This window comes from Pyrgilauda ruficollis, unplaced genomic scaffold (assembly GCF_017590135.1).
Source record: "Pyrgilauda ruficollis isolate IOZ18807 unplaced genomic scaffold, ASM1759013v1 scaffold44, whole genome shotgun sequence".
Lineage (NCBI taxonomy): Eukaryota > Metazoa > Chordata > Aves > Passeriformes > Passeridae > Pyrgilauda > Pyrgilauda ruficollis.
In genome coordinates, this window is record NW_024525934.1 from 1,662,411 (window position 1) to 1,675,957 (window position 13,547).

The 13,547-nt window shown below is 46.5% G+C and overlaps 1 protein-coding gene across 3 annotated transcripts in view; it reads left to right on the plus strand.

Moving 5' to 3' along the window:
* CLDN10 (claudin 10) overlaps window positions 1-13,547 on the plus strand; it is a 53,813-nt gene that overhangs the window by 29,656 nt on the left and 10,610 nt on the right. For 2 of the 3 annotated variants that reach the window (XM_041478294.1, XM_041478296.1), the window contains exon 1: window positions 11,138-11,364. The exons of the other annotated variant lie outside the window; for it this stretch is intronic. In XM_041478294.1, coding sequence (XP_041334228.1) covers window positions 11,145-11,364 — 220 coding nt within the window. In that variant the 5' untranslated portion in view covers window positions 11,138-11,144. Of the gene's footprint in view, window positions 1-11,137; window positions 11,365-13,547 lie in introns of those variants that run through there. 3 annotated transcript variants of the gene reach the window in all.

Consider the following 13,547-nt stretch of genomic DNA (forward strand, 5'->3'; position numbering starts at 1 on the left):
CATGAGAGATTTTCTTTGTGTAAGATCAGTGGTTGGTATTTCAGCCTTCTTGAAAACTTGCAGAACAAATTCTGCTCTCAAGGGTGTGCATTCTAGACTAATGGCTTTATTTTATTTACTTGTGCATATTAATATATTCAGTGATGCCAGTGCCACAAAAAGAACTTGCAATAATTTCTTGGCATGATGAGTTTGTGGCATAAATCATTCCCCCAAGTGCAGTGACAAGCTTTGATGTACTCAAGAGTAGGCTTCTTTCACTGAGTTCAAAGTTCAGAAGTTCAAAGGCACTTCTGATTAGAAATTAACCCAACACTTTACAAATGAGAAGGGAACGACCTATTCCATGCCTGAAAAACTTGGCAGAGGCCATTCCCACAAGCCAGCGGATCACCAGCGTGCCCAGAATTGTCTCACAGAAGAGAGGTGGAGTTCAGGGGCAGCACAGATAGAGTGACCTCTTACAGTCCTGCCTTGGAAAACAGAGAGCCCCTTGACTTCTCAAAGCCTTGTTTGTAGAGCAAGTCTGCAACACAAGCTGTTACATGCCTTATTTACAGTGCTCTGCATCGCTCCAACCACATGGTAGATATTGATCTGAATATCCAGGAGGATTCCCACCCTTGGGATACCCTACTAGTCCCAGGCAGTTCAAGCAAATCTAACCTTCCTGTCTTTTCTTGTGTGGCATGGACACCCCTAAGCTGAGAGGCAGCAGGTTAATCACTGAAATGCATCTGAGCAAGGAGCCTGTCAGCTCCAAGGATCCAAGGATGCTGCTGCTCCCTGCCAAAAGCCAAGAAACACCTCAGCACTTGTGACGTACTTGGAGCAACTGGGCAGCTTCTGCTTGCACAAGGCACTCACTGTGGGAGCCACTGCTGAAGATGTGAGGGGGCAGAGGGATGAGGGCTTCAAACGCGAGAGGCTCTTCTGCTGAGCCACTCATGCTGTGATTCACTGGGATGAGAACAGGCAGCCAATGTGTACAAGCTAGGTGGAAGGCCTTGAAGAACCCAGGACAATATTGGGCTGCTGGAGTGTGTGAACAGAGGCTGCTCAGTCAGCTCTCCAGGCATGAGATTTGCTGGGAAAAAACAATTAACTTCTGTTGAACACAGGGAAGGATTGCACTTTCCCTTTGATTTAACTGTGGTTTTTAATTTCTGTGCTTTAAACTCAGTCCTCAAAATCTGTCATATCTTCCATTTCTCTGGTCACCCTGTACAGAGCTGGGGAGTAACCTGTCCCTGAGGCTGGTAACCTGCAGCCATCATTCCCACAGAAGTGGTGGTTTGACACAGAGGGAGCCTGCAGGCAGGAGAGAGGCACTTGTGCTTTTGGTCATGCTTAAGCCATCCTCAGTCTGCAGAAATGTACAGCAGTGGGGCTTGTGCTGCCAGAGTTGGAGAACAGTTGTGGCAGAGGTGGACAAAACCTCCTGCAAAGAATAGGCAGGCAAAGGGCTTGCAGCAACCTCCAGGGCATACACCTGCTCAACGAGGATCCCAGCCTGAGCTTAGATCCTGTTTGGGATGGGAGGAAAATTGAGACTTGTTCAGGCATGTGATCCCAAAATCAATATTTTCACAGCTCAGGGCATGTGACGTGTCTCTGGAAGGTGCCTGGTGAGGAGGACAATGGCTGGCACGGAACTGCAGCTCCACACGGCTCCAGTCACCGACCAGCCTGCACACAGGCATCTGGGAGCTGGTGCCTACAGCCCGTGCCTCTAGATTTCCTTTACAGGCAGGAAAATTCCTTGCATAACACCGCACACTTTCCAGAGATGTCCTGTATTTAATGGGACTGGAGGGGATAGGGTGGGATTTCTGGCTGGCAATAGAATTTCATGCATTTTTATGTTTGCATTTCATACTAAAGCACAGAACTTCACATTAACAGTATATTCAGCAATTGCACAAACACTTCCTCCAGCTAAATTTTAATGTTTGTGTCCACTTCTCTAATGGATGCAGTAAGCCTGTAGCTTTTGCATGCCATGTCCTAACTCTCTCACAAAATCAGGTTTTTCTTGTATGTATTTAGAAAAGTTAACAGTTCCCAGAATACCACATGAACAAAATGCTCTGGGCCATCTTTCCAAATAAATCCTTAATCCTCAGACATCACTGAAAGTAATTTTTGTCAATAGTGCGCAATCCAGTAGAAAAACAAAGAGCAGTCATTAAAGAAAATCAAACATACTGGTGTCTCCAGTCTCAATGTTTGGCATCCGCTGGCATTTTTATTTTGTTGGCTTTTGTCAAGCAATTTACAATCAAAATCCACCGTTTTGTCACCCGGAGACTTCTGAAACGTGAATTTGCTGTTGAAAGATTTTCTAATTCCTGTCCACATAAAATAACTACAGCAAACACTGGAAAAGAAAAGGAAACTGAACTTTCCCAGAGCTAGAACCAAGTAAAGAGATTTCTGCATCATCCCATTGTCTGCCAGTACACAACTTTTTTTGAAAATAAAAAGTGCAGTTCAATATTTAAATCCATGTAATACCACCAAAATCAGAAACATGCTCAATTTCCCACATTACAAACTGCAACTTAAGTCAAAACTGTTCAAGAATTTCTCCTTTTCTAAAAGACAAAATGCATTTCTGATATGCAAAAAAGACACTTTACATAATTTTAATAATGAATTTTCAAAAGTGATTCTGCCCTGTTCACTGCCCTTCTTCACCCGGCTTGCAGCTAAAGGGAATTAAAAAGCTGCAATGAGCACATAAATAAGCCACTGAAATAAACAATCAGCTGAGAAAAGACACTTGAAGAAAGAGGAAAACAAAGAGGAAAACAGAAGAAACCCCACAGTGCATACCTGGATCTCTATTATCAGTGGAAAAGGCTTTATTTCTTTGCAAGGACAAAGGCAAGGTAGAACTACTGCAATGTAATGGAAGAAAAATACTTTCCGTATGGGACCATGAAAGCATTAACATAACAGGCAAAGCACATTATGTCCTGCCCTTGGCAAATGTCTTGCTGGCTACTCTGGACTGTGACCCAGCAAAAATAAGCAGTCCAAATGAATTTTCTCCTAGGTAATATACTGCTTCATTTACTACACGCAGTAGTGGACTGTTTCCTCAAGAGTCAGCATGGAGGCTGGCCGAACATTGCACTGAAGAAATAGGAAAAACATGGTGCTGCATGTGGGTTGCACACAAAAATGAGCTGGAGTGTTGCTTGGTTCACTAAAAAATTTCCAAGTTTGTCTGATCCAGTCAATTTTTGAGTGGGCAGTGCTCCCAGTAGATGGGAAGATGAGGGGAACTTGATCATGTCCCCCAGCACAAACACACTGACATTGACACCTATGTTTTAAGATTTTTTTTTTTTTGTCCTATAGCTCATTACTGCCACTTTTATTTGTGATTTCTTAAGCTCAGAAAATTTAAATTCAATTTTAAATCTGTCCTCTTTATCCAAGAGCCTCTACACCTGGAGGCAACCCCCCCTTTCACTGGAGGGTTTTACCCACTTCTCTTTGAAATACACATACCACGTCAGAAACCAAATCAAACCAGAAGGATCAAAAGGAGCAGTATTGATGATGGATCAAATGCACACTAACCACAACCGGTTTATTGATTTTTGAATCTGTCACATATTATTTCCTTATTCCCTTTGTTTCTGAATTGCTTGAGCATGTTGATCTAAGACAGCTTTTAACTCCGCTTTGTCACCGTGACCTTTTTTGATCCCAGTCCGTTTGCTCTAAAATTAATTAAACTGCAGAAGCTGCTTTGCTCCAGGTTGTGATTTTCAGGTTCTCGGTTAAATTAAATTTTTCTGTGCCACCAACTGGTGCTTGACAAACAGTGGTCCAGGGACAGAAAACCACAACACCATCTTCATGGCACAACCATTCCCTGAGTAAAAAAGGAGCCCCTGTGGGAACTGGGGTAATGAACCAGAGGAAGGCGTGTGGAAGAGCTTCCTTGCAAATAGAGATGCTGGTGGAAAGGTAAAAGGTAGAAACTCACCTTCGCCTGTCTCTCCTTCCTTCAAATTGGAAACTGGAACAAATGCATGGTGAGGGCCAGGCTACATCTAAGCGGAGCTAGGTAAAGAGCACATGTAAATGATCACCTCACTCATGCTCTGCTGCAGCTTATTTCTGCCTCCTCCAGGGCCCTTGCCAGTCTCCTCACATCTCCTCAAACACTCTCTCCAGTTACTGCCATCCCCTGTTAGCTGAAGCACACACTGAACATCTTTGCTCCTGCATCCACGTGGGAAATGAGTCCCTGTTTTCCAGGAGCTCATCTCTTCTTTTCATCCCTGCTCTGCTGTCTCAGGAAGGGCATTACACTGGCAGAGCTAAAGGTGTCTGTGTCACATGCCCCCCTTGGGGTTTTCTCTAGCATGTCCAGAGGCATCCCTAAAAAAATAAATTAAAAAAGAGGATGACCATGGAAAATTTCCTTATGTGTAAACAGCTGAAAAAGTAGTTAAATGCACTGCTGTTATGAACTGAAATGCACCTATCTGTGAAAAGAAGATTTCAGCATGTGTGCTAAATAACAGGGTAGCAGGGACCACATGGAATCATGTTCTGGGCATAACATATAATCTGTGATCATTAGTGCGCCTGGGTGCCACTTAGAGCTATAATAAGTCAAATGCAGCCCAGTGCTCCTCCATCTGCTCCAGCGAGGTAACAAAATCACAGGGTAATAAAGTCAGGTTAGGAGGGACCTCCAGGGGTCATCCAGTCCAAAACACATCTAATCAGATGGGTTTGTTCAGGGCCATGACCGGTTAAGTCTTGAGCACCTCCAAGCAGGGAGATGCCCCTCTGGGCAGCCCGCTCCCGGTGCTTGACCATCCTCCTGGTAAACAATTTATTCCTAATACCTAAAGGGAATTTCCTGCCTTCCAACTCATGCCCCTTGTCCTGTTGCTGTGCTCCCCACAGAGGGTCAGCTCCTGCTTCTGCGTGTCCTCTGGCTGGGAGCTATCCTGGTGCCTGTAAAAATGACAGAATCCTCCTGCCCACATCTACCAGGTGCTCAGGAAACAGCAGAAACCAGCTGCGGCACACGAGGGCAGAGGACATTCTCGGTGGGAAAGCATTCCCACTGCAGGGACACTAATATCCAAACATTGTCCTGCCACTCAGGCCCTGGTCAGGATCCTACTTCTTTGTCTTTATGGCTCACTGGCAAGGATCACTTCTGAACACCGACTGCTCTGGAAAACCATTTGCCTCTCTGCCTGCCACCTCAGTTAAATCCTTTTCAATTCTATCACTTACAATATTCTTTTGTTTTAAAAACTTTCTAAAATTTTGCAAACTTTCTAAATTGCATTACATAGGCTCACATGTTCTTAAAATCTGTCTGGAGATTTCCTGCCTTTCCACAGCAATCTGCCTGTGCTTAGCAAAACTTAATTTGATGTGGCGGCCACTTCTGACAGACAAGAGCTGCACCTGTGCTGTTGGCCAGGAGGAATGCACCTCCAGGAAAGTAGGAGATGCACTTCTTCACATTTCCTGCTGAGTTTGTTAAACAGGTTATATCTATTTTTAAAAGATTGTATTACAAACTTTCAGGGAACTAGACAGGCTTTTCTCAACAAAATTAAGGCGAGCTGAAAAAAAAAAAAAGAAAGAAACAAAGAAACAAAGCATTAATCACAGTGTCAAGAAACAAAGTCGGTAATGTCCAAATGCACTGAACAGAGAGAGGGAGAGGGGAAAGTTTATGGCTTCCGGAATGCAATTTTTCACTCCTTTAAAATGCTCTGGATTGTCAGTTCCTATTAATTTTTTACTTTTTGTTATGTAATATATGAACTGCATAGCTAAAAATCATTCTTGTCCTGGCAGTTTACAAAAGACATGTGGTAATTTAATTTAATTCTTTTTTCCACCACTTAAGAAAAACAACGATAGCACCCCCAGCAAGGACTGGTGATTATTAACTGATGTTCCCAATCTGATGGATTTTTTTTTTTTTTAGATGAGACAGAAACATTCCTTTGTTTGCTCTCTTTTGAGGAAGAGGATCTGGTTGCTCATTTTTTAGGCGGCATTTTGTTCTGCACAATGCAGAGCACCCTGCAAGCTCCTCACTTACTGTTGTGTTAATCTCCTCTAATGTACATGCCAGTTTGGGGTGCCCTCCCCAGAGCTAGCACTGCCAACAGAGCCAGGTGATGACAATCTTATAAGCCTGTCTATATTCCCTATATCTGCCTTACTTTTTCAATATTCAGATGCTCAGGAAAACCCTAGCAAACAAGGAAGCTGTCCTTCAGCTGAAGAAAAATAAAGTTGGGACTTTTTCCTTTTGCACAAGTGCTCTAGGCACCCTGGAAATCATAACATGGCAAAGGCAGGAAAGAGTCTCAAGTTGCCCAACTTATGCATGGTAAAATTACAAGAAAAATTACTCCAGGACAAAGGCATGACGACCCTGGCCTGCTTATCCTGGCTGCAGAACAAATGTTGTTGTCATCCAGTGTTTAACTTATGAGGCAATAATGATTACTTGTAATTTTGAGCCTGCAAGAGCTAAAATAATATCCTGTATTTCAGACTTGAGAGCAAAACTGTCTCTGAAGGGTTCTTCTGTACATGACAATATAATCAAAAGTCTGTACATTATAAAAATTCAACTATTTATTAATATTCCAGCCTGATTTGTAGAATGTATGTAGTGCAAAACCCTCAGTAGCCTGGGGTTGGTCTCTGCTGACTGGAAGCTAGCCAATGTTATTCCAATCTACAAGAAGGATGTGAGGGAAGGCCCAGGGAACTACAGACCTGTTAGTCTTAGTTCAGTTCCTGGAAAAGTTGCAGAGAAGATCACACTGGGTACTGTCAAAAGGCATTTAAAGAACAATGCGATCCCCAGGCACAGTCAACACAGGCTCACAAAGGGAAAATCCTGTGTAACTAATTTCATATCCTTCTATTATAAGGTCATCCACCTGGTGGATGGAGGGAAGGTGTGGAGTTTTCCTGGATTTAAGTCAGGGATTTCATACTGTCCCTTACAGCATCCTTCCACACAAGTTGTCCAGCTGCGGGATGAATGGATTCATGGTGTGCTGGCGAAGGACAAAGTCCAAAGGGTTGTACAAAGGGGCTGCATTTGGATGGTCAGTGGTCACCAGTGGTGTTCCTCACCCCTCATTCCTGGGGGCCAGATCTGTTCAATATCAGCAATCTGGATGCAGGACTTGAACACACCATTAGTTGATGACTCCAGCCCGGGAGGTGCTGTTGACACACTTGGGGGACAAAAGATTTTGCAGAGTGATCTCAATACATTGGAGCATTGGGCAATTAATGGGATTAAATTTAATCCCATTAATGGGATTAAATTTAATAAATCCATATGCTGGTTTCTGTACCTAGGACAGAGTAATGCTGGGAATAAGTATAAATTGGGAGAGGAGTGGCTGGAGAGCAGCCCTGCAGAAAGGGATCTGGGGGTGCTGGTCAGCAGTAGGATCAGTGTGAGTCAGCCAAGTGCCCTGGCATCCAGGAGGGCAAATCCCTTCCTGGAGTGCATAAAACAGAGCATCACCAGCCTGCCCAGAGAGGGGATTATCCCTTTCTTTTTAACACTGGTGTGGTCTCACCCAGAGTGCTGTGTGCAGTGCTAGGTCCACAATTTAAGATGGATGTTGAGGTCTTTGAATGCATCGATAGGAGGACAACAGCTGGTGAGAGGGCTGGAAATCACGTCCTGTGAGGAGTGGCTGAGTGTTCTGGGCTTGTCTTGTTTGGAGAAAAGGAGGCTGAGGGGTGATCTCCTTGCTCTTTGCAGCTTCCTGAGGAGGGGAAGTTGAAGATGATCTCTTCTCTCTGAATCCAGCAATAGGATGTGTGGGAATGGTTCAAAGCTGCGCCAGGGAAGGTTCAGACTGGACGTTAGGAAAAGCATTTCATAACTGAGAGCATGGTCAAACCCTGGAGAGGCTTTCTAGGGAAGTGGTTGATGCCCCAAATCTGTCAGTGTTTAAGAGGTATTTGGACATACCTTTAGTAACATGCTTTAACTTTGGGTCAGTTCCGAAGTGTCAGACAGCTGGACTAGATGATCAACACAGGTCCCTTCCAAATGAAATAGCCTACTCTAGACGCATAATAATATTTCTCCCCTAAATGCTACTTTTGTGCCCAAAAATCAATGAATTTTGCCACAAAAAATGAACCACAAGGGTTGTTTTTCTTAAAAAAAGACATGAGCACCTTTCTTAAGTCCAAGGGAATAAACCCCATACTCAGTCAAATGACCGAGGACAAAACTGTGTGATTGTATTGACATGATCAACTTATGAACAGAAGAAAACAGAAATCAGTCCCGCAGTGGCCTGAGGAGCTTTCAAAAACTTCCCAAGTCATAACTTGTTCCAAAGCACAGGAACAAAAAAAAAAAAAACCCAAAAAAGCAATATAAAAAAAAAAAAAAAAAAAAAAAAAAAAAAACCACCAAAAAAAACAAAGGCAGAGTCTTTTGCTCTACAACATAAACTATAAATAGCTAAGAAAGCCAAGTAAGAAATCCAATGCCACAACTATGGTGGCAGGAAGACAGAGGTTGAAGAGAGATATAGAAATGTCTTCATATGGATGTTAAAGCTCCTACCACATCAACTGGCCACAGCATCCTGGAAAACTGGAAGATGCATGAGTTAAGCTGATAGTAAAGGGACTTGCAGTTGCACAAGACAAAGAAGCTGAAAAAAATATACAAGGGAGAAACACAGCCTCTCAGATGAGTGTTTTCCAATGTCTTATCCTTACAGATTCCAGCCAGCATGATGTCACAATGGAAGAGTATCTTCTTGCAACTTCCCTTACTCTTCAGCCTGGGGGGAACGCTCAGCTGTGCACTGTGTCCTTTTGGGTTTAGATCACCAAAGTTGAGATCAGAAGTGCAACATATTTCTCTGATTTTAGATGAGAAAGATGGTAACAACTGGACTAGTAGCATCAAACATCCTCAGAAGCAGCAGTGTCAGGAGATGAAAGGAGGAGCCAAAGCAAGTCTGGTTCTCATGTACACTCAGGACACTTTACAACATTCTGGATAAAACAGGGCTTACAAGGGAATGAGCGTATAAATTAGCTCTGCTTGACGGGGCCTTATTGGCAGAGAGAGAGTGGATTTGAGGTTGAAATAATTTCATTTGTCCTAAGCCACCTGCATGGGCTCACCCTGAAGTCTCTGGCACCAGACAGGTGGCTCTGGAGAGGCATGGATCCACACAGTACATGGCAGCCAAGCCTGGCTCTCCTGAAAGCCCAAGGTCTGGGACAGCACAAATGGCTGTTGGACATCACAGTCAGAGGCCACGGCAGCTTCAGCAGCACTGCCCACCCTCAGCAGGGTCACTCACCAGCCTGCCACTTCTGCTGGCCCTCTGGGGAGCGCTGCATGTGCTCTTCAGGAAGACCAACTTCTTCTCCTTCCCAGACTCAGGAGCTCACACTCAGGCCTAAAGGTGTCCTGGCTGTGTTCCTGTCCTTCAACACTTGCTCCAGCCTTCTGGTTATTGCATGACAGCGCACCAAAAAGTTCTGACAGGCCCTGGCCAAACTTTGCCCAAATGCTACTCCCTGGATTCACAAGCAAAGCACTGCTATCAACAAAACAATAGGTGAGCTTCCCATGTCAAGAAACACGATGACCTGAGTTTGGACTGGAGTCTCCTACATCAGACTTGATTAGATCCTAGTTGATAGCTTGGATTGATCTACTTTACCACTACCAACATAATTCCAGCCTACAAGAGCCCAAAGCACTATGATGGGGGGCAATATTCAAAAAATCTTTCTTTCCTTTTTCCCTTCTGCTGCCATGTCCTAGGATAACTAGACCATAATATCATGGAGATGGTACCAAGGAGGCAGAGAGCAGGCAGAGAGCCACTGCTTCAGCAAATGCATCTGTGGACCCCCTTTTACCCTGCTGGATACACCCTGTTCCCACTGAGCTCTGACACACATCCAAATGTACGCCCAGCTCTGAGGTTTTTCTCCTTTCTCTTTCTTTTTTTTTTTTTTTTTTTTTTAATATATGTCTGTAAGGTGATTACATCCGGGTTTGTGTCCACACGGCAAAACCAAAGAGCATTCATCAGAAGAATAATGATGCAAATATGGCTTCTTATCCTCCAGTGATTGCCCATCTGGCAAAAAGGTTTAGAAAATGTAACAATAGTTTTGACATAAATAGGAGGAAAGTAAAGACCGGCAGTGTACTTTCCACATCAATGGCAAATATACTACTGATGTGGAAAGTAAACAACTTCAAACGAGGAGAAACCACTGTGGATAATGCTCCACCTGTGAGCTGCAGGCTTGAATGCCACTGCACGAAAACTGAGGTAGAAAATCCCAAGTTCATCACCTCACATTGCAAAAACAGGTACGAAACGCTGTACTACTTGTGGCTGGATAATATCACGGGCCAGTTGAAATTCAGAGGATTAAAAAACCCTGTTATGCATTTCAAAAGCTTATGCCCCTGTAGGAATATGGAGCGCTCACGGTCGGCACACCTGTATTCTACAAATATTCCTCGAAGCCACCCTCCCGGCGAGGATATTTGTGGGGAGGATGGCGCGGGGTCATGCGGAAAGAGACGCAAACCTGCAGCTGGGAAGGAGATGCTAAGGACGCACCTGTCCCGCTGCTGCCGTCCCCTGCCGACCCCTGCAGGAGCACCTGCGGAGGAAGGGGAATCTAACCCCAAATTACAGGGCTGATTTGCGCCGCTGTTTGCTTTCGGGTGTGGTTCATTTCGCCCCCCCGGGGAGCAGCACCCCGCCGGGCCGTGCTGGGGTCCGTTCTGCGGCCCCCGGGGCGATGCCGGGGCCGGGCGGGGCGGGGCCGCTCCCGGGGCGATGCCGGCAGCTGCCGGTGCTGATTGGGCTGCGCGGCCGCGGCCGCCGCCCCCGCCCCGCCGCGCTCGGCTCGGCTCCGCTCGGCTCGGCTCGGCTCGGCTCCGCTCGGCTCGGCTTGGCTCGGCTCGGCTCCGCTCCGCTCCGCCCGCTGCCGCCGGGATCCGCCGCCCCGGGCTCCGCCGGGATCCGCCGCCCCGGGCTCCGCCGGGATCCGCCGCGGCTCCGCGCCGCCCGCCGCCTGCTGCCGGGCCCATGGCGAGCACGTCGGCGGAGATCATCGCGTTCCTGCTGACCATCTCGGGATGGGTGCTGGTGTCCTCCACGCTGCCCACCGACTACTGGAAGGTGTCCACCATCGATGGCACGGTCATCACCACCGCCACCTTTTGGGCCAACCTCTGGAAGACCTGCGTGACCGACTCCACCGGCGTCTCCAACTGCAAGGACTTCCCATCCATGCTGGCGCTGGACGGTCAGGCTCCCGCTGGCCCCCACCCCGACACTCCCCGGTGTCCCCTGTGCCGCTCCCGGGCGCGCTCGGCGGGGCGGGCGGGAGCGGGGTCGGGGTGCGCCGAGCGGGGCCGGGGGGCGGCGGGACCCGGACGAAGGCGGCTCACCGGCGGGTTCATGGGCAGGTGCCCCCGTGTCCCCAGGCAGGTGGCAGCGTGCTGCTTGTGCGCACCTGTGGAAGTGGGGGTTTTCCTCCCAAAAACCCACTAGTTGAGATTATATTTGGTGCCCAAGGGTCCGGTTTGGGCTCTCGTGCTGTCACTACCTGCCTTTTTTTCCCCATCAAAAGAGTGTGTGTGTGTGTGGATTTGACACAAGAAGAACGCAGGCAGATTTTTCTTGCCAATTTATTTTCCGACTGTCGTGACATTCCTCTTTTTTATGGTTTTGCCAGCCATGCAACGGTCGGTGGAGAAGAACAAGCCTTGGCGTCATTTTGTTTTAATTAATGTTCCTTTGCTGGTTTTACTAAGTGGTTATTAACTCAGATGTAATTGCTTCATTGATAAATGACAGTGTGAAAGCTCGGGGCAGTCAGGGATGCAAAGGTATGCAGAAGGGATGCATAGCTTTGCTCAGCTTTAGGGCAGTGTTATTTTGGAGCAAAGCTAAGAGTTTTGCTATAGGGCTTGAGACCAAAGATTGAGTTGGTGCTGCATTTCTTCCCTCATTAAGGGGCAACATTTTTGCCCTTTCAGGAAGACGTACTGGGAAACTGGTTCACTGCAGGAAATCTTTACAACTAAACTTTTAGTTGATAAATCCACACCAATCATGGCCGGTAGAAACAGGAGAAGTGTGTATGACATCAGTTTATAGCTTCAGAAGTGGCTGTAAAGGAAGGGAGGAAAGGCTTCTAAAATTATGGCACCTTTTCTAAGTTTTTACAGTTATAAATGAGTGCAATATGCAGTGTGCCAGTGGCTTTGATACTCACAAAAGATCATGCCTACTGTTCACAGTCTGGCAAGACATTCCCTTTGCACTGGAGTCTGAGCAGGTATTTTGGTGTAAAAGCTCTGTTTAAGAGGAAAGGAAGGTCTGTTAATCTAATCACTAACAGAGATTAATACTAACGGGGATTAATATGGACATGACGTTAATGCCAATATCAGAAAACCTTTAACCTCTGTATGTAGAAAAGGCTGAAAGACGCCAAGATGCCAGAATGAGGTAACACAGGCAACCCTTTAGCACCATTACTGTGGGATGCTTCCCTCGGGGGGAAGAAGTGCTGTTCCCAGACTTTATTTTGACCCAGCCCTGTGGCAGCAGAGGAATTTGCCAGTTCCTCTAAAGGGATAGGAGAGCTGGCTGGCCTCCATTGACATCAGTCACTCTGTGGCCAAGTGCAGCAGCTGAGAGTGTAATTTCCAGGACTGGGCAAGGAGCAGGGGTCTCTGTGCAGGCAGGCATGGAGTGATCATTGGTGCGAAACCTTTTGGATCCCTTGAACCTATTGTTTAGCTGTTCTTTTAGGTCTGGGTGAATCTGTTTTTAAAGTAAGAAAAGCGCAATTACAAAGTATGAAGAATTTGGAACATTTAAATTTTCAAAAAGAAGACAACACTTGACAGCAAAATCCTTTCCTTCCTTTCCCCCAAATGCTTGTGCATTGAAACCATGTGTGTTGGGTAGCGCATTCCACTTGGCCAAAGAATGAGTTTCTGAGGTGCCTTGTGCCCAGTGAAAGAGCCACTCGTTTTGGACAGAAGTGAATCTGCAATGCACGTCTGGAAGGGCCCTGTCCCAACCCTTCTGGCCAGGTTGTTTTTCAGTAGTGGAAAGTTCTTGGCTTCAGTGTTTCTCAACAGCATCTTTAAGTGCTGTGGGGCCAGATTCTGGTACCCAGGCACAGCGTGAATGAAAGGCAGGCTGGAGGGAGAGTGATGTACCCCCTTCCTGACCCAGCACAGACCTGGCAAGCTGGGCGGGGTCAGAGGGGCAGCCACTGCAGTCGGGGGTGCTTTCAGTGGGTAGCCTAGCCCAGACTCCCTTCCTTGTGGTCACAGGCTCTGCAGGGAACCTGTCAGCAGCTGACTGTGGTGTGTATGTCCCCTCTTCACCCTAACCCTTCCCCCGTGGGGGCGTGCACTTCAGGGCTGTGGTGTGTCACTCGTGGCTTAAAGAATTTGTGTCTCAACA